This window comes from Emydura macquarii, unplaced genomic scaffold, assembly GCF_026122565.2.
Source record: "Emydura macquarii macquarii isolate MOO-44397 ecotype Brisbane River unplaced genomic scaffold, CSIRO-AGI_Emac_v2 contig_2676, whole genome shotgun sequence".
Lineage (NCBI taxonomy): Eukaryota > Metazoa > Chordata > Testudines > Chelidae > Emydura > Emydura macquarii.
The window spans coordinates 34,649,002-34,668,503 of record NW_027132813.1 but is presented as its reverse complement, the minus strand read 5'-3'; the positions used below and the strand labels follow the sequence as shown (position 1 = coordinate 34,668,503).

General features: G+C 38.3%; 2 protein-coding genes across 5 annotated transcripts in view; one reads left to right on the top strand and one right to left on the bottom strand.

Moving 5' to 3' along the window:
- The window catches only part of FANCL (FA complementation group L), a 53,509-nt gene extending 44,012 nt beyond the window's left edge, over nucleotides 1–9,497 (top strand). For both annotated transcript variants that reach the window (XM_067565187.1, XM_067565188.1), the window contains exons 9-14: nucleotides 263–346; nucleotides 1,411–1,456; nucleotides 1,542–1,623; nucleotides 7,452–7,568; nucleotides 8,165–8,236; nucleotides 8,711–9,497. In XM_067565187.1, coding sequence (XP_067421288.1) covers nucleotides 263–346; nucleotides 1,411–1,456; nucleotides 1,542–1,623; nucleotides 7,452–7,568; nucleotides 8,165–8,236; nucleotides 8,711–8,746 — 437 coding nt within the window. In that variant the 3' untranslated portion in view covers nucleotides 8,747–9,497. The remainder of the gene's footprint in view (nucleotides 1–262; nucleotides 347–1,410; nucleotides 1,457–1,541; nucleotides 1,624–7,451; nucleotides 7,569–8,164; nucleotides 8,237–8,710) is intronic.
- Nucleotides 8,623–19,502, bottom strand: part of VRK2 (VRK serine/threonine kinase 2) — a 65,673-nt gene continuing 54,793 nt past the window's right edge. For 2 of the 3 annotated variants that reach the window (XM_067565184.1, XM_067565185.1), the window contains 3 exons: nucleotides 19,179–19,360; nucleotides 11,530–11,703; nucleotides 8,623–9,047 (listed from right to left, as the gene is read on the bottom strand). In XM_067565184.1, the coding sequence (XP_067421285.1) occupies nucleotides 8,811–9,047; nucleotides 11,530–11,703; nucleotides 19,179–19,360 (593 nt within the window). In that variant the 3' untranslated portion in view covers nucleotides 8,623–8,810. Of the gene's footprint in view, nucleotides 9,048–11,529; nucleotides 11,704–15,160; nucleotides 15,545–19,178; nucleotides 19,361–19,502 lie in introns of those variants that run through there. The other variant, XM_067565186.1, reaches the window with a different exon arrangement.

The following is a 19,502-nucleotide window of genomic DNA, read 5'->3' as shown; positions in this document are numbered from 1 at the left end:
GCTGAAGCCCGGACTCTGGCACCTTCCCCTTTTGTGGTTATTAGAGGACTTTTAAGTCATTGCCTAGATAAAACTTGTTCATGCTGAACTAAAATTTGTAGTCATGAGCACCATCAGTTCAGAACTCTAAGCTAAATAGTTTACTTTAACAGTCTAAAAGCTGTAACAATGTTCAGAAACTACAGGTGTGCTCAAAAATAACTCATTTGAAAAACATAAGCATTTTCACTATTTCATTTACATGCATTCTCTCTCATTGCAGGAAACAATGTTTCCATAAACTTAGAGGTCGATCCCAGACATCCAACTACGCTCCCTGAATGTTACTTTCTTGGAGCAGACCATGGTAAGGTCTTTCATATACAGAATTTCATATACAAATTCACTTCTCAATCTTAGTAGCTGGGTCTGTTGTGATTTGTACCAGTAACTGCTCACAGGCTTTTATGGTAAACTTAATGTAGTGGTTTCAGGCTCTGCTTTATATTTAAGCAATGTTAAAAATGTCAGTATCTCTTGTATAGACTTATACAGAATGATACAAGAGTGAATTCATGCTGTTGTGCACTGTTAATGTGTTTGAGTCTGATAAATTAGATATCACAAATTGAAGAATACTTTAAAAATATAGTTATGATAAAAGTAACTAGTGACATCTTCTTACTTCTGTAGGCATTGTCGAAAACATGCAGCTATAGAAGAGTAGTTAGGTTGCGTGTAAGCTACTGCACAGTCAATAGAATTAATTACATTCTAGATACAGGGTCACATTTCTCCAAGCTTTGCCCACATTGTATATGGGGATGGATACACAAGCTGGAAGAAAAACAGCTGGACTGTCAGATGCCAGGCTGAGTTTGCAGGGATAACAAAAACACAAAACACTTAATAAAATTTTAAGTGTTGACTGAGCAAAATTGTTCTGGAAGCTACTGAGAGAAACATGGAACCCAAGTTTTTTCTAGTCCTTTTCCAGCAGAATCACCGTTCAGGCGAACACCTGTATCCTGTAGAGAATTATTCATAAGGATAATTATCTGACCACATCTGATTATTTTGCCTGATTTTTTTCGTTTGTCATAAATAATCCACTGCAAATTCCCTAATGTCTCTCCCTCAGTTTTCTATTGCTCCTGGCCATGTCTTGAAGGGAGATCATATCTTTAGTGGTGACAATGTCCCAAAACTTAGTGCAATTATCATTATATGGTTTTTCAAATTTGATAACGGGGGGGGGGGGCCAGATTTGTAAATGTATTTATGTGCCTAGTGGGATTTCAAATGTATAGGCACCTATCTTCATCTTTACCTGTCTAAATACCTTTAAAAAAACCTAGTTGTAAGTGCTGGAATATGGGGGAAGTCTCTTCCTGTGAATAATGTCATAAATCTCTATGTATAACTTTATAGTGATAAATCCTTTGAGAACTAAGCTGAACAACAACATGCACTTGTGGTAAGTGTCTTCATCAGTACAATTTTAGTTTAAAATCTTCATTTCGCAGTTCTATGTGTTGAAGTCTCTTTCCTTCTGCTTGCAGGGATCCAGAAATCACCCTATTACAAAATTTGAAAGAAGTTTTGGAAACTGATTTTCCATCTCGTGCTGTGCTAGAAAAGGCTGTAAGTGTTGCTTTTTGTTGATGCTCAGTTGTTATTTCTGGATTTCTGAATAACCATAGATTGATGAAAGTGAAATGGTCCCCTTATAATGCCCAGCAAAAATAAGAGTCAGAAAGGTTGTAACTGGACTAATAATTTGTAATAAAGGCTTCTGAACGTCAAGCAACAATTGTTAGCTTATTAACAAATGGTTATAAATGTATACCGTCCTCTGGTCTCCACAGCATCAAGGTGATTAATTACAGCCATCAACATTAAAAGGGGAGGAGGAAGTTCCAAAGTACTAATAAGGTGTGGAAAATCCAAACATTCTGTTATGGATATTGATGACTTAAAATTATAATTATTTAGGCAGATCTGCTTAGAGGGGACAAGAGGCCATCCAAATAACAGTGCATTTCAAACAGACTTGGAATTAACTTTTTGACAATACTATAACGCTGGATTGAGCTTGGCTCTCCCTTATGAAATTTTAAATTTTTTAAATTAAAAACTAATATCTGACTGAGATCTTCTGTCTAATACAGTGAAAGTTCATTGTAGTTAAAAGTATGAGGATCAAGAGTATGAAATAATGAAGTTAAAAACTTGCATGTCAGTCAAAACTGGACATTGTCTTTAGGTGCATGAAATCAAGCTAGGATAAAAATGAGCCTTTTGCTAAATTATCAAATCTCTCAGGGCATGTAGGACTCAGTCTGAGTGGCAGCCTATCTAGGCGAAGGAAAACTGATTTGAAATCCCCATCTATGGGTTAAATGACACCTGGTGTAGGGCAGGAGCAACACCAGTACCACCTCTTGGTGATCCATCTGGTCTACCGCAACAAGGTGAGAAGAGTTTGGGCATATACTTACTTCAACTGGGGAAAGGCCCTCTCTCTGTGGTGTATGTCAGTGATAACAACCAATACACATTATAGTTTCGGGAATGAGGTGACTATGTTGGTGCAAGCAGTGTTGTTTTTTTGCGGGGAAGTTACCAAAGGGCAGTAGTAGATGCTAGGAAGGGCTACTGTTTAATGGCGGGAGGGCATCAGAAGTTCACCCACCTCAAGCCTGGAAGCCCCAGCGTCTGAGCTGGGGATTTCTGGCAGTTGGCATCTGAGAAGTCCTCTAGAGGGGGACTACCAGTTAGAATGAAGAGTCAGTGAAAAGCAATGACCTGCACAGCCAAAGAAATACCATATAATAAATAGCAACACTGAATGTATCCCATCTGACTGGCAAAGGTGTGGGAATAGCTGATCTGATGATAAGGAGAGGAACTGATGTTCTGTGCCTGCAAAAAACATGATGGATGGGGGAACATAGTGAAGGAGTTGGACTTAGATTGTAAACTCTTCTATGGTAACAAAAGGAGGTAAGGGAATCAGGGTGGTAGTGAGAGGAGAGCTGAGAAAGATGATGATTGAAATTATTAGAGTAAGTGATCGACTGATGGCCGTATGAGTCCAAGTTAAGGAGCACATTCTCTTCGTTATATCAGCATGTGCACCTCAAGAAAGATGCAATGAAGCAGAGTTTCTGTCAACACTTTCAAGCACTAGCAGTCACAGCAATACGAGAGGAGATGCTAGGTGACTTGAGATATAGAAAACACAGGCAAAAAACAGAAGGGGTTATGTAATGTGCTTTGGAAATTTCAATCTAGGCACTATGAAATGAGGAAGGAAAACTATTACTAGACATAGGTATTGCCAGTCAATGGATGATAGCCAATCCATAGTTCCAAAAGAAGGTGAGTCATTTGGTCATGTACATCTGTAGTGGAAACAAAAGCCAGATTAATAAGATTATGGTGAGGAAGTCTTAGTGGAGTAGAGTTATGGACTGCACAGTGATACCAGTAGCACTGCAGCACAAGTCTCTTGTGGCAAAGATTGTGGTTAAGTGTTGGACAAGGAGGGAATTACAAAAGAAATAAAATGAAAGTTTTGAAAAGTTAAAGGGAAGGACAGCAGAGAAGTTTGTGCAAACAGTACAAGATAAGTATCTAGAAACTAATTTGGTATTGTCTGAAGAGTGGAACTACCTCAAAAGAACATGGACTGCACCAGCGGAAGAGATTTATGGCTGATGCAGATGGGGAAAACCAAGGGAAAGAGAGGAGTGGTGATGGGCTGAAGTGCAGGTAGCTGCCCAAAACAAGAAAATAGAGCATAAAAAAAAACAACAAATGAATCCACTGAGTGTAAATGAAAGCAGGCAGTGAAGAAGGCCAAAACGAATGTCATGGATGATCTGTATGCCAAGCTTGTAAACCGCCCACAGCTGGCTGACAAGAAGATCTATAGCTTGGCAAAGAAAAACCCACACCCCACATTAAGTGGGAGGGCTGTTGACTGGCTGGCTGGAGGAAAGTGTGTACCTCTTTTAAAGGATAGAGAGGCCAGGGCCGCAGAGCAGGTCAGCATGGGGATGCTAACCCATGCCCCAGGTGACTGGAAGAGAGGGCAGGTTATATATAGATACATGCCAAGCAGAAGCAGCCTTTTACCTGGATCAGGCGGAACAGCAAGGACTCAAGCTCTGCATCTTCATGGCAGCATATATGGTAGTAAGATGGTGAAAGCGGGAAAAGGGAGGGAATGCCCCCCCATTACAGCCCACAGAGGGAAAAGCAGGCATTTAATAACAGAAGGGGAAAGGGAGCAAGTTTTAGGCATAGGTTGGAAGCAGATACTTTGTATGTAAGGGATACAGTGATCAGATAAATGGATTGGTAAAGGAGTCAAAGGAGGTTTTTGTTAAAAGACTGGAAACTGGAGGGTTTGGGGTTCCTGACTGGCATGGCAGGAAGACAACTCCCCCTCTTAAAGCCCACTTTAACCTTCATGATGAAGGGGAAAAGGGGATGGAAAAGTCCCAGCAGCAGGTGGACTGGAGACCAGGATGGGAAAGGGGGAGGACTGATGAAAGCCCCTCTGGTATATAGTGAAATGATCATGGCATTACCAGCACTGTATACTTTTATCTGCCAGGTACTCACACACAGTTTATCATGAAGTGGAGGCCTAATTAATCCACATGCAGTGTCTCCTGTATGTCTTTCGACATAGCCAGACAATGAGATTAAAAGGGAAGATGGATGGTACTACAACACCATTTGTAAAGGATGACCAGAGGAGGCTGTTAATAATACATGAACAAACAAAGGAGATGTGGAAATAATAGTTTGAGGGGCAAAACTCCCTTTTTGGCAGAGTTGCTGACATGTGAGCCTAATGTCAGACCTAAGTCTGACATAATGGAGGATGAGGTGAGAAAACGTAGTCCAGATAATGAAGAATGATAAGGCAGCGGGACCTGATGAAATGATGGCAGACCTAGTGAAAGTCCTGGGCAAGAAAGGCATATAGTGACTGAGCAGAGTGGTTGAAGCCATAGGGTGAGTCAAGAGAATTCCTGAAGACTGATATGAGTCTAGTTTGGTATCAGTATGTAAGAAGGGAAGCAGAAACTATCAAGAGAGAAAGTTACCAGAACACATCTTGGATGCTAGGATTCAGAGAATGGTGGACAGGACACGTGACCAAGAATAATTCTGTTAAGGAAAGGCAAGGAACCACAGATTCCATGTTCATAATTTGGCAAATGATAGAGAAGCAGCTAGAATATCAAAAGGTTAGCTTCTGGGTTTTCATAGACCCTAGAAAAAGCATATGTTAAAATGAACAGAAGGATGCTTACATCAGTGCTGAGAAAATATTGGAGTATCTGAGGATTTAATAACTATGGAGAATATACTATATAGATCATCTAAAACAATGATTTGAATGTGCTTTGGAATGGCAAGCCCTTCGGAATTGGAAGTGAGACTGCATAGGGATTGGCCCTCAATCATTTGCTGTTTATCATTTATGCACTATGTTAGCAGGAAGATCCCAAAGGGAAAAGGTGAGAAGCTGCTATATTGAGATGACACAGCAATAAGGGTATCCTCAAAAGAAGTTTTGGAGAAAATAGTATGCCAATGGGATGACCAGCTAACCAGCCATAGGATGAAAATGAACATGATTAAGATAGACGTCATGCAGGGCAGTAGAGGTGCCACAGGTAAACTGGATATAGAGATTAATAGAGTACAACTAAACCAGACTGACCGGTTCAATCACCTGAGTGGCTGGATTACAGAAGACTGTGTTTGAATATCAGCCAAAATGTAGACTTGAGTGCTGGAATTGTGTGGAATAACATCCTAGGTGCTGTGCATCACAACTATATGCCACTGAGACTGAAAGCCCAATTCCATGGAACAATCGTGCACCCTGTGACACTGGCAGACCAGAGGGTGTTTAGCCGAGTGTATTCAGAATAATTCACGTGTATTAGTAGAAGATCAAAATGAATGTAACTGGAAGAGTGTTTTCAGGTATTTAAACTTCCTGAAAACTAGTGGAATGTTACTTGTATTGTTTTCACTTATCGGTTCCTGTTATAATGTAATAGCAAACATTTACATTGTTTACTAAATAATCCCTGTAACTAAATAACCCATCAAAGAAATCTTGTGAAATTCTAATGAAGGATTTAAAACAGAAAATGCTAATTTCAAAGCAAGTGGCTATTATGTATGATGATCAGAGGTCAAAAGGCATTCCTCACTCACTGACATCAAAGGAAAAGTCCAGATGGGTAGACAGACTGTCAGTTTGCATTCTGTCAGAAGATATAAATATGGATCCTCAGAAAGATCCTTCATCGATGAACTGTTTGGACTCTTACAGGGAAGCGTACCAGATGCAAAGTGGAGATCCCCAGAGACAAACGGGGTACCCTGAAAGACTTTTGGGAAACTGGCAATTTATTACATCACTGCTGTGCCATTTGAAATTACAAGCTGAGACTCACCTGTTAATATATTTTACCTGCTTTAATCTCTCAATAACTCATTTCTTTTTCTTAGCTATTAAACCTTTAGTTAGTTTATTATAGAATTGGCTGCCATTGTTGTCTTTGGTGTAAAATCTGGAATACCAATTGATCTGGGGTAAGTGACTAGTCTCTTGGGACTGGGAGAAGCCTAATGTGGTGTGATTTTGGGTTTAAATAACCATTAGCACAAAGTCCAGTTTGTCTGGGTGGCAAAATAGGCTGGAGAGTCTAAGAGGATTGTCTATGACTCCAGGGTAAGACTGGTGTAGTGATCTAGGAGTTTACATTTGTTACTGGCTTGGTGAAATCTAATCATAGAACCCCAGTCTGGGGTGTCTGCCCATCTTTTCTGACAGTCTGCTCTGAGGTACGCTCTCTGAGTTGTGAACCACTCCAGACTGTGACACACCTCACTGTGTCATAGTGCAGAAGCATGGGTGGTAAAGAGATGGCAAGGTCAATAAAATGAGATGTCTTTGCACAATAAAGAGGCACAAAGGAACAGATGTGAAATGAAAGCATTAAGATGCAAGTCAAAGTCTGTGACGTGGCTGACAAAATCCAGGAAGTGCGACTTCACTGATTTTGACATGCAGAGGATGAATGATGAGAACCTGGGGAATATAGCATGGAGAAGGTGGTAAGAAAGAGACCCTGAGGGAAGTGATGGATGGATTGCATCAAAGATGGTACACAGGTGGACCTTAATTTTCCCTTGGACAGGCAAAAATGGGATGGGGGGGGGAGTGGGGGAAGGTAGGAAGATCACCACATCTATTGGCTGTAAATAGAACTAGCTACAATCTTGGAACAGGTGAAATGGACATTTTAAAGGAATATACAATAAGTAAAAAGTGATGTACTCTTTCTTCTTCCTTTCCACCCTGATATTTAAGTTAATGTACAAAAACATTTTACTTGTGTGAAATGGCTTTGTTTTGTATTTTTAAGGACTTCACTATGGACTGTGGCATCTGTTATGCTTACCGACTTGATGGTGCTGTTCCAGATCAAATTTGTGGTGATTTCCGATGTGGACAACCTTTCCATCAGGCTTGCTTGTTTGAAGTAAATTTTTTATTCATGTGACAAATCCACTTGGCTCTTGGATCCCACATATGGGCTTTTATATGCGCTGTATGACAATATGATGAAAGCTGTAGAAATAGCTTGTTAGGTGTCAGGTAAAGGATTGGTGAGAGATTGCTGATAAAGTTATGAAGCAAAACCACTAATTACTAACTTACTTACTTGTTCTTATTGCTGCTTCCCTAGTGTTCTGTCCTGTCACTCACTTATGTCTTAAATAAGATCTTTGGGGGCAAGGAACTTGCCTTACTGTGTATGTGTACAGGCCAACCTGAGGTTTCTAGTGCTACAAAAGTAGAACTATTTAATAATACTCCTCGGAAAACCTCAGTGTGGGAAGTCAGCAAAGATCCCTTCAGAGTACTTTCAGTATGTGAAACTAGTTAATCTTTATAGGTAGATTGTACAGAAGACTAATCCAGCAAAATTGCCATGCTTCGATCCAGTGTGAAACCACTGCAAGTCAGGGATTTATCAGATACTATGGTAAAGAGCTCTGTTTATAAAAACGTTAGGCAGCGGTCATTCCTAAATTGGGCATAAAATAAATATGTTTTCATTATCTTATCTTGCAGTGGTTACAAGGTCTTCCTTCTAGCAGACAGAGTTTTAATGTCATCTTTGGTGAATGTCCGTATTGTAACAAGGTAAGGAAAAATTGTGGGAAGTCTAATGGAAATGTATAATTGAATAAAGTACAGTACTGTAACTTAGAAAAAGTGAAAAGCAAAAGCAGCAGACAGTTAATGTTAATTTGATTAACACTTCTTGTGGGTTTTATATTTTATTCCACTGTAAAAACTAAAGCATGGAGTTACTAATTTCATGCACCAATATTTAAAACTATTTGTTGAAACGAGTAAAAGATGTAACAATGTCTAGATATAAAACTATACCAGAGTCCTTTACCACATGAGATTTATTTCTTAAATTTTGAGTATTAATCTATGAGAGGACTAGTTCTGGCAAGCATGCCTCATGAATGATCAGAGTGGAAACAACCAAATTAAAATACTTTAACACACATCTAGCCTTGTATACTGGAGAAGTTGATTTTTTTATTGAACCCATTTTTAAAAGGTATCTATTTACAGTATGTTACTTTGCAAATCTTTTTCAAGCCAATCTCAGTGAAAATGTCTATGAAGAAACTTTGAAAAAAGAACTTAGCTCTGAGTGAATGATATTGCGCACAAACTGAAAACATTTAAAATGGCAACATCAAAAGAAACACAACAAAAGGAGTATTAACATCAGAAGTACAAGCATGGTTATCGAGTATTGGTAAATCTCTTCAGTAAATAGTAGCTGAAAGATACTGGATACAAAAGAACAAAAATCTCTACAGATTTCTTGCAAAAATATTAAAAAGGATGTAATTCTGTTTTGGTGTTTCTCTTTAACTTCGCAGAAAACTGTTTGAGGATTGTGCCTGTGTAGTTGTCTTAGGGTGTTTTCCTGCAAGGGGAAAAAATATTCAAATGTTTCCAGCATTAAACTGAGTAGAAATCTGAATCAGAAGAACAAGGATTAAAATATTCTGTTGCACTGCTTTCTGGGGGAAACTTATATGCAAATGCCAAAGAACTACAGTAAAAGAACAAAGTTTGACAAGCTTTAAGCAAGATTTGCTAGTAATGTACTGAACTATTAGAGTAGAAATTTAACCCTTCTAGATTTTGTGAACATTCTGTCAGATGCAGCTCGCATTCAAAGCTTTATAAATGTACAGATACAGCAGTGGTTATATCTACAAATTAATGTGGGTTTGGTTTTATAACATGTAGACTAAATACTTGGCAAAAAGAAATATAATTCCATTTTTTAAAAGCAACAGCTGAATTGTTCTAATATCTTTATCTTTGTCCTCAAAGTTCTTGCCAATAAAGCTATTATACAAATTCTAAACTTCTGATCATCAAATCTGCTGGTCCAATTTATTCAGATTTCATTTTATATCTCCACAGTACAACAAAACTTGTTCTGATTTCTTATAGGTGAAAGCATTTCCAGAAGCATCAGCTTTATGGCTCCTTTGTCCTGCTTTGATCTGCACCTCTGAACTGACTCCCATGCCCACAACCCCTACCAAAAACATTTTCTTCACCAGAGCACTGTTGTGTTTCTAATATTTCAGTCCTGAAGTTTCTCTTGACCATCACCTCTCTTCTTTTAATGTTGCTACCTTTCCATCCACCTTCCTTTTGCAAACTCCTGTTTGTAAATATCTCCTTTTCTGACTTCCAACTTCCTTCTCACTCTTGAACAAATTTTTAACTTTGGTTTGTCAGCTCACTCTCCTTGACTCTCCTCCTATCTACTCACTATTTTCAAAGTGATTAATAATACACCTTTCTTTCATCTCTTTACCATCCTCATTTAATAGTCTGTTACACTGCTGATAACATTATCCTTTTACACTCTCTACTAGACTGGTTCTCCTATCTCTACTTGTGTAGTGTCCTTCAGTGGTTCTACTTCCCTCCACTCTTGGTGAACTGCAGATTCTGTTCTTGTTCCCCTTTTCTTTCTTCTCTTCCTTAGGTCTACTTTCCTTCATGGCTACCAAATTACACATACCATTCACAATTCTAGTACTTCCACCCCCATTCAGTGTCATAGCAATCTGGTATTTTCCTGATATACTGTCTCCAAAAAACTAAATAGCAAAAACCAGACCTCTCCCTATTCATTCCACATTCTAGGCCTGGGGTTACAGTCATAATGACTCCACATCTCACAATCAGGCTGCTGCTGTATTCTGTAACAACTTCAATGTTTTCCAATACCTGTCACTTTCTCTCTCTAACTACTGCTACAACTCTTCTCCTGCCTTAATAAGTTGATGACTAGATTCTTGCAAACTCCAAGTCCTGCTTCCATCTTACTGTCTTCCAGTCCATTCAAAATGCCACCATCAAACTCATCTATCTGTCTTGCTGTAACCATGTCATACACTGAGTCCTTTCTCTGACTCTTCATCACATTCAGCTGCTTCATCTTCATGGCTGTTCCTAGGCTAGAGTAAGTGTATATAAAATCTTGCCATCGTTCTTTGCTTAGACAATGCAGCCTTTGTTTCCTTTTATCTATGCCTGAAATATCCTTTCTAATTTTGTACATCACAACCTCTCTCTCAAATACATAAAAAAATGCTTCTGAAAACCAAATATAACTCTCCTATACCAACTTTCTAAATCAGTTATATAAAAGGAATTACAAGGAGAAAGGTTTCTCTTGCTAAGATGTCTTCTACTCTGAACTATTCCTACTCACAAATAGCACTGAAGTCTTTACATGATTCTTTTCATTCTAGAAATGTGAAGCTGAGCAGTACAGATTCACTTTGGCATAGAAAGTATACAAGTTGAAGTGAATGAGGGCATTTAAACCTTTTATATAATTGAGTAACCAATACTACTGAGCTTTGATCAGTTAAATTCTGACTCTTCAAGGCCTGAAACCAAGATTTTATTATTATGGGTTAATATTAAATGCAGTTATTAAAGACCCAACTATTACCAAACAGTGCTATCCATGCAGTTTCCCTGCTATAAATTAGAAGAGGAAACTCTAGCATTGACTTGCAAATGTTTAATGACAACCACTACATAATGGTCATGGGTACCATTCCTAATACCTGTGACTATAGAGCTAATGTTCAAGAAAGTGAACTACTGGAAGCGCAGCACTATTTTTCCATCTAATGCACAATGACGACAGAATATTTTTTTAACTTAATTATATTTTTGGAATAATGTTATCCAATGGTGTCTAAGTATATGACTAATATATGTGACTAATATCTAGCCTGCTGTTTGCATACATTTTCCGTAGCAATCTTTCAGTAGAAGGAAATACAGGAGTATTAAAGCAGAACTTTGTTTAGGGTTAAATCACACATGCCCTGTATGTTTTATTGTAACATCAAAAATCTCACCGGCCGTGGTTCATTATGTTGAAGCATCTTGTTCAATCCAACTGGTTTCTCTTGCTCTTGCAATTGTCTCTGTGTTACCTGAATGCCAGCTTTTCTCACACAGTTACATTCTTTATCATCCAACTTAATTAGTTTTTTTTTTAATTGTTTTGGTGGAGGCTTTGGTAAATCAGCCTGTTGACATACAGTTAATAACATGATATAGTGAAAACATTCAACAATTCAGAAAGAAAAATGCTTAAGTACAACACTAAGAATACAAAGGCAAGCTTTAAAAAAACCTCAGGGGATACTAAAAGAAAGTACTAAAAGAAAATAGTCAAAAAATCTTTCCTACAAACAGGACAAGACTAGTGCTACTTTTATGCTGTCATTAGCAACAAGTTACTTATTGAAAGGCATTTTTATGGAAAATTATTTCAATAATTTAGAACTATGTATATGCTTTACTTTTAATGAGAATGATAACTTAAATTCTTAAATAAATTGCCTACCATTGCATGGAGCCTAATTAATGTTACAGTCTCAAATAAGATAATTATTACTCTTTTATTCAGATAATCTAACCTTAAAGTGAGATAAAGTGTATCTCCTTTTATAGCTTGCTAATATGTACTGAACAATACAATACTCTGAACAATTTCAGGAGTTCATGCAGGTATTTTCCAATCTTATGCCCACTCTAAATATCAAATGCTATCTGTTGTGGCATTTGTAACTCTGAAGGTAAATGTAGCCAAAACAGCCTGTAGGCTACATGCTGCCCTACAGCACTTCTGGCACACTAAACAACTCTGCAGTAGGAACAGTCACACATGTGGCCCTCTGCACAGCACTTATTCCTGGTATAGCAGCTACAAATTAAATCTGTTTCCTTTTGATGCTGTTGATTAAATAGTGCAAGGATGGGAATTACACAAAGAAATTATAAAGGAGAAGTATTGTACGAAATGGATTATAGGAGAACTACTCCAACAGCCGCCAAGCAAAAGTTGAAACACAAAATCACCTATTATAGGCCTAATTCCAAAAAATTAACAGCTATAATTTTCAAAAGTGTCTAAGGTCCAATTTTTAAAAGGCGGTGAGGTGCTTAAAGATGCAGTAGTGTGATTTCCCCCTCCCCCCCCAAAGGTAAGTATCGAACTACTTTTAAAAATCTGGCCCTTAGACACTCTCTGAAATTCACTCAGTGTTTCAGCTCCCAAGTGCCCAATCCATTTTTCAAAATGGGACTTAAGAATTTACCCTACACCTGTTCTCTCTCCCCATCTAAATAAAGGGTATCATGTTTTGTGCACATCAACAAAAACAAATCCCAAATATTATGTTACCTGAAATCTATCAGATAGGACCTCGGGTTATGCTTGGGCTATTCATCCATAACCCTAGCATCTCAGCTGCATAAGAGAAAGCTAAAAGTATTTATGTGATGCCCAAAAGTATAGTAAGTAAATAGACATATTTGGCTTTTGTCCTAATTATCCATTCTAAGATGACAGAGATGGAAGAAAATGGGAGGACAAGGTTAACATCAATAAAAGTAAGGCATGGGGTGCAGTATTCTCAGTCAGTTGATGACATTGTATGTCTGTCTTATCTGACTTGGACAAGGTGGTTCAGTGCCTCAGCCAGTGTGTAGGTGAGAGCAAGCTGGCGGAAGCTCAACCCAGCCAAGCTTGAGGTGAAGATGGTGTGGTGGGACGGGGAGAGCAGCTGCAGATGGTAGATATAATATCAGTCCCTTTCAACATGTACATTCACCATTAGTTACTCGGGAGTGCAAGTTGGGGGGGGGAGGGGACTTTAGATCCCCACCTGCCCTTTTACAATCTTTACAGCACTAACCCACTCATCTTACATCTGAATAGGGAAGTGTGACCTTTTAGATACAAACAATGCCACTGTATCCATGCTTGTTACATCAAGATTAGTCTACTGCAATGTACTCTCCCTTAAAACTATACAGAGACAACAACTAGTGCAGAATACTACTGCTCACTTACTGGGAATGGGGTTTCTTGCTGGGAGCACATGACAGCAGTGCGCTGGCCTCTGCACTCACTGCCTATGGGTCTCTAGATAGAGTTTAAGTTGTTTATGATCTATTGTGACAAAATACACCCCTGTATTCACACCCTATACTCTATTTTAATAATTTTTGTACAAAGTATGCCTGGTAAGGTATCCCTTAAACTCATAATATGTGGATCAGTATTGTCCTGGTAAAATGTGTGGCAACATTGTATGTGAAGTTATAAACATTCCCCGGTAGGATGTTGTTAACGTATGTTCCAAACCCCACAGCTCTGCCCAAACAGAAATTGGCAAACAATTTGTCCTAAACAAAGGAATGTGTGCTCTGCTTAATTTACATTTAAGCAATAAGCAGTCATATCAGGCAGGGAAGACAAAGGAAGCTAAAACAGGTAAGAAAAAAGCAGCAGGGAACATCCTTCCACATAGAATTTTTGTCTACTAGGGCACAGCTGGAAATATTTTTCAAGAGGGACACTGAAACTATAAAAAGGAGGGACAAACACCTCAAGGGACCACTCTCTCCCTGCCCATCACATTCACTGCATCTGAAGAGACAAAGGATGCATTCACTGGACTTTGGGGAGGGGTCCTGACCTGAGAGTTTGATCAGTAATCTAGTGAAGCATGGGGTGAGAAATTTTGCTTGAATCTACAATAGTTTGTTAGGCATTAGTAAATGCTTTATTTTTCTTGTAACCATTTCTAACTTCTATGCCTCATCACTTGTTCTCACTTAGTCTTTATTTTTAGTTAATAAACTTGTTCTACTGTTTTATCTAATCCAGTGTGTTTAAATTGAAGCATCTGAATAACTATTTGAGATAAACTGAGATGATATTCCCTTAAAGGAATAATGAACTTAGAATATTTGTACAGTTTAGGAGAGGACTGGGCAGTACAGGACATACATTTCTGGGAGTGGGGGTATGTTGGGGGTCACCCTGTAATATAACCAAGGCTGGGGAAAGCCACAGTGTAACTGTGGCTGGCAGACTGCAGTTACATTCAGAAACTCAGGGTGTGGTTTGCATGCTGGAAGGCTGTTTGTGAGCAGCCCAGGTGGGAGCTATTACAGTAAGGCATCCAAGACTGCAGGGCATGTCTGGACTGTACCCTGGTATGTTACACCTATAAAGCCCTAAATGGCATCCCTTCCCTGTGCCATACTGCCACATCTGTGATCTGAAAGGATGCCTTAGCTGGATCACCTGCTTAAGGGGGAGCAGGCAGCATGTTCTCTGTGTAGGCTCAAGACTCCCCAGCTTGTGTGAAATAATGTGGAGTTTGATGACCACCTGGACCTTCCACAAAAGAAATCTGTTTAAGTATTTTGTTTTTATTCATGAAGGTATGCTTCCCATAATGAATGAAAGGGTAGAAATGGGTTTCTGTAGGTGTCTGAATGGTTGAGCTCCTGTTAAATAAAATCCCACCAGCGTTAATTATTTCTTTATCTTGTTAATGATGTTAGGGCACACAGAACCTTGGATAGGTGTCTAGGTTAATAAAAAAATGACAAGTTATTCAATTGTTACAGGAGTTTGAGTAGCCTTAATATAGATTCAGGTGGCTGGCGATGTGAGCCTTCTAGAAAGCTCTGACTGCTGGGGACAGTGCCAACCTTCCCTAAAGTCATAGAATTCTCCAAGTAACATTGTGGGTCAGTTCCTTCACAGACGTTCCCAAGAATGAGGATGGAGGTTGTGGATCTGTACTGAGATTTATCCCTCATGAAATCTAGTTTTACATGTCAGCTTTTCATCAGCTTGGTCAGCCATTTAACCTTTGGCATGGGGGATATGACTCCTGTCAGTGTTAAGAACTCCTTGGAGCAGCAAGCGCTAGTACTGGAGACTTGGGCTGTATCTCTACTTGTAACGTTACCTCTAGATATTTTTTTTTTAAATAGAGAGAGCATGAGCAAACAGGATTAATAATTATGGAGTGGTGGTGGCTCTCTCTCTGTTCCTTGCTCCTGGAAAAAAACAAACAAACAAAAACTCAAAACAAAGGTGAAGGTTCCTTGGCATTAGACTTCAAGGCTTCTAGAGTCATTACTGTGTAAAAGGAATTGGAGCAGGTTCTGGCTCCTAGTCCATACTGGATGCTTTCAGGGCCTCCACCATCAGAGACTCATGATCTTTATGGACCCAATTAGTGAAGGTGAGGCAGGCAATATTGATTCAGTTACATGCCCTTCACCGCATCGATCAAGCACTTCAAATTACAACATGATCTATTTCCAAATGGGACTAAAAATTATCTAATGCTAATAACAATTAGCACTGCTTCCAACAGCTATCTTGAATTGTGGGTAAGAGAAAATAGCTATGAAGCTATCATAATGGACCTCAGGAAATTCCAGCTGGAAGGAAGTGAAGATGTGTTGGGGTCCCTTCTGCTTACATAGTCTGACATGGCGCATTGCATAGCTCAAGGTAGGTTCCATGTGACTCCAAAACATAGAGGTTTCTAGTGGATTCTGGGTTTGGTGTGAAGTGTACAGGCAAATCCCCAAGAATGAGGCCTTACTGACAATTCTCAAACAATGTTGTTACTCTGAGATGTTGTATATGCTTTATGTTTGTTGAATGACTCCAATAAGTAGCAGGTTTTAGGTTTCTTTTTAATGGGAGGATAGACGTATTTGGTGAGTTAAGAGGAGAAGTATAAAAGAGCTGAAAATATAGAGGGGATAAGATTACAGGAGTTGAAAGGAACAATGAGGTAGATGGGGCTGAGGGCAGCGAGAAGTAGATTGCCTTTTAAGGCATTCCATGCTGTCAGCAGTGCAGCCAGAATGCTGCTGGAAAAGTGCTCTTGAGCCCTTCCAGGGCCATGCACCCACATACAGAATCTTCCAATTTTCCCCAAATGTGGGTCTCTCTCTCATATCCTCCTCCCCCAAAGTTACAATACAATCAGTCAGTCCCAGCAACTGTAGTTTAAAACCTAGTTTTCTGAAAATTGTATGTCCTCTGCTTGTATTCTCTGTTCTCACACAAATGGTGACTTAGATTTTGTAAACTAAAACAGTTCTTAAGCCTCTTGGAGAACACCAGAAGGCTCCTTTTAACCATTCAGAAAACTAAATTTCCTCTCATGTCCATTTTTGTGAATTAGATTACATTAATCTTTTTGCCCTTATGTACATCTTGCTAGAGAAATACCTTTGAGGAAAGAACAGCTCTAGTTTGAGGTGGCACAAGCATGCATTTTTCAGAGGCAAAGCAGTAGATATTTGAAATTCCTCTGAAAATGACAGGTACCAGGATCAAGTCAACTGAAAAAAGCACAACTCTATCTCTGCACTTATTTTAGACCACTCAAATAATTCTGCCTGTGTCCAAGGAACAGAAGCACTGATAACTGACACTCCTCACTTACAGGCTTTTAATGGAGTTGTACACTTGCAAATAGCAAGTCCTGTAGCAACTCTTCCATCTCTCACAATCAGAACAAGTTCAGCAACATCTTTCATGCTACTTAATATCCAAGTTTTAGGCTAAGTATAAAACTAAATGATAGATTTTTGTACTTTCAGCTGAAAGGAAAAGTTAAAAACAAAAACAAAATCCCTACGCAGCCCAGTTACTTAGATTTGCAAAGCAAATCTTCATGTATCTAGCTATTCAGTTTTTTTACAGTAACAAAATTATTTTTAGAGAAACTTAATTTATAATTTAAATTGAATTATGAACATGGGGAACAAAGCTTGAGAAATAACACATTAAAATATCCTTTTCTCAGAATGGTTTCCCTCTATGTTGCTTTGGTTTCAAATTATATACAAGTTTTCACTCAGATAATATTTTTTTATGTTTCTATATTTGATTTTCTTCTGACCCACTCCTCCTCCTATTGCAATTAATTATTGAATGTCTGCTTAAAACTGACAGGATAAAAATAAGCTTCACATCATTGGTTCAACCTTCCATTCTATGAAGAGAAGGGATCTGCATTTTGTTCTGTACACAAATGAAAACAATGCATAAAGAACCATAGTTTGGCTTTAATAGTCAGTGTCTGATAAGTAAAAATCTAAGATTCTGGTGAAGAAGAGATCTAAACATAGATCAGTAAAGGAGATTTTTTTTAAACTGCTGTTTTATATTTCAATAAAGTTTATAAAACTATACAAAAATGAAATAAGATACTCAAATTAGTGTAGATTAAGTGGTGACCATTATTGCAAGGGAAATACTGTCACTGAAATAGCTTCTTGTTTTGTTGTAAAAATGATAAAAACACAAAAGTCAATAAAACTGCTAAAATAAGTCTGTAATTACCATGCTCAAAATAGTGGCTTTTTATTAAACATGAACTTTTGTTCTGCCTTCTGCAATACGTAAATAGTGCTGACAATTGGTTTGTGAGCCATTGCTACAATAAAATGTAATTGTATCATGAGAGAAAGGTGACAATCAGGAGATCATGAAAAAATTACATATTCTCACTGGTAGTTAATTAGCCATGCAAAACCCCCTCAAACAGATATTCTTGTCTATTAGGAATGATTACTATGCAGGCCTACAGATGTCAATACCACAGTCATTCAAATACTTCTTTCCCTACTAATTGAAGGTTGTAAAGCTCTGGTGCCAAGGTTTTGCTTCCAAAGAGCTAATTTATGACTAGAAGGATATTTTATGTCTTCAGTTGCAGCAGCTACAAAACCCAGCAAATCAGAACCATCTGTGCACTGATACTTGAATCACCATTCATCTAGCAGCCTATCAGTCACATTAGTTTGCATCCTGCATTCTTGGCTCAGGTACACTTGTGATGGTCCAAAGTTCACAAGAAATATTAAAAATGAATGGTACTCTGACCCTGCCTTATTGCACATGCATCAGGGAAGAAATAGGGCTTTTGCATATGGGTAGTTTCAAGGCAGAGATATCATGGGACTGACATTTCATATCAGATCCAGTAAGGCTTCTAATTACATCAATCTAAGTTTATTAAAACTTTAAGTTTTCATTAACTGTATAGTTTCAGACTTAAAACACAGGAGGGAAATATAGAACCTAATAGCTGTCAACTTTAAAACTCTGTGCTAAAAAGAGCATCATGCAGCACTAGATACAAATAAACTACTTAAATCCAAGGATGAAAATATCCCCTTCAGATTGGTGGCTATAGGAATGCAATGACAAAGAACAAAAAACAAAACAAAAAAATTAACGAACGAAAGAAAGAAAATGAATTAAATGCATTCGCTCATCAAGTCAACTTTACTTTTAATCTGTCCAGAAAGAAAAACCTGACATTCAAGCTTGTCTTAAAGATGTTAGTGAACAAAGTCCTTGACTTCCCCATTATCCTGAATGTAAATGATTCTCCACAGACATACTACTTTGAAGTGAGAGGCTGTAGGTCAAAAGGACTCATGACAGTTTTTCCTCCTTAAGGGTTGACATTCCACTTTTTAGCAAAGCCAGGGGAAACCGGAATTAACAAATGCGATGTATTTAAGGCAAAACAATTGCTGTGTCAGTCTCATTTTGAGATCTTAAACTATTTCCTCTTGTGCAAAAGAAAGAACAATCATCAAACAGTGGATTTCACAAAATAATTGCAGAACTGCAAGGGATTGTTTTACTTACTTTCAGATCTTTAGAAACACACTGATTTAGAGCATATCCAGCAGTGGAAAATTCCAGACGGCCATCGTAACAAGTTCCACTTGATTCTAATCCATTCACCAAGATTTTCTTTAGCACTTGATACTTTGGCTTTTCCTCATAAGTTAAATCATAAACACATGCCAAAAACTTGGCTATTTCACCTGTGGAGTATATTTTTAAAGTGAATTTCATCTGATGTGGACCTACAACTTTGAGAAAGTTTTAAATCCAAGATGACAAAAATCATGGGAACGACAACTAAGATACAATAGAACCAAAAGGTAATAGCCAAAACACAAAACT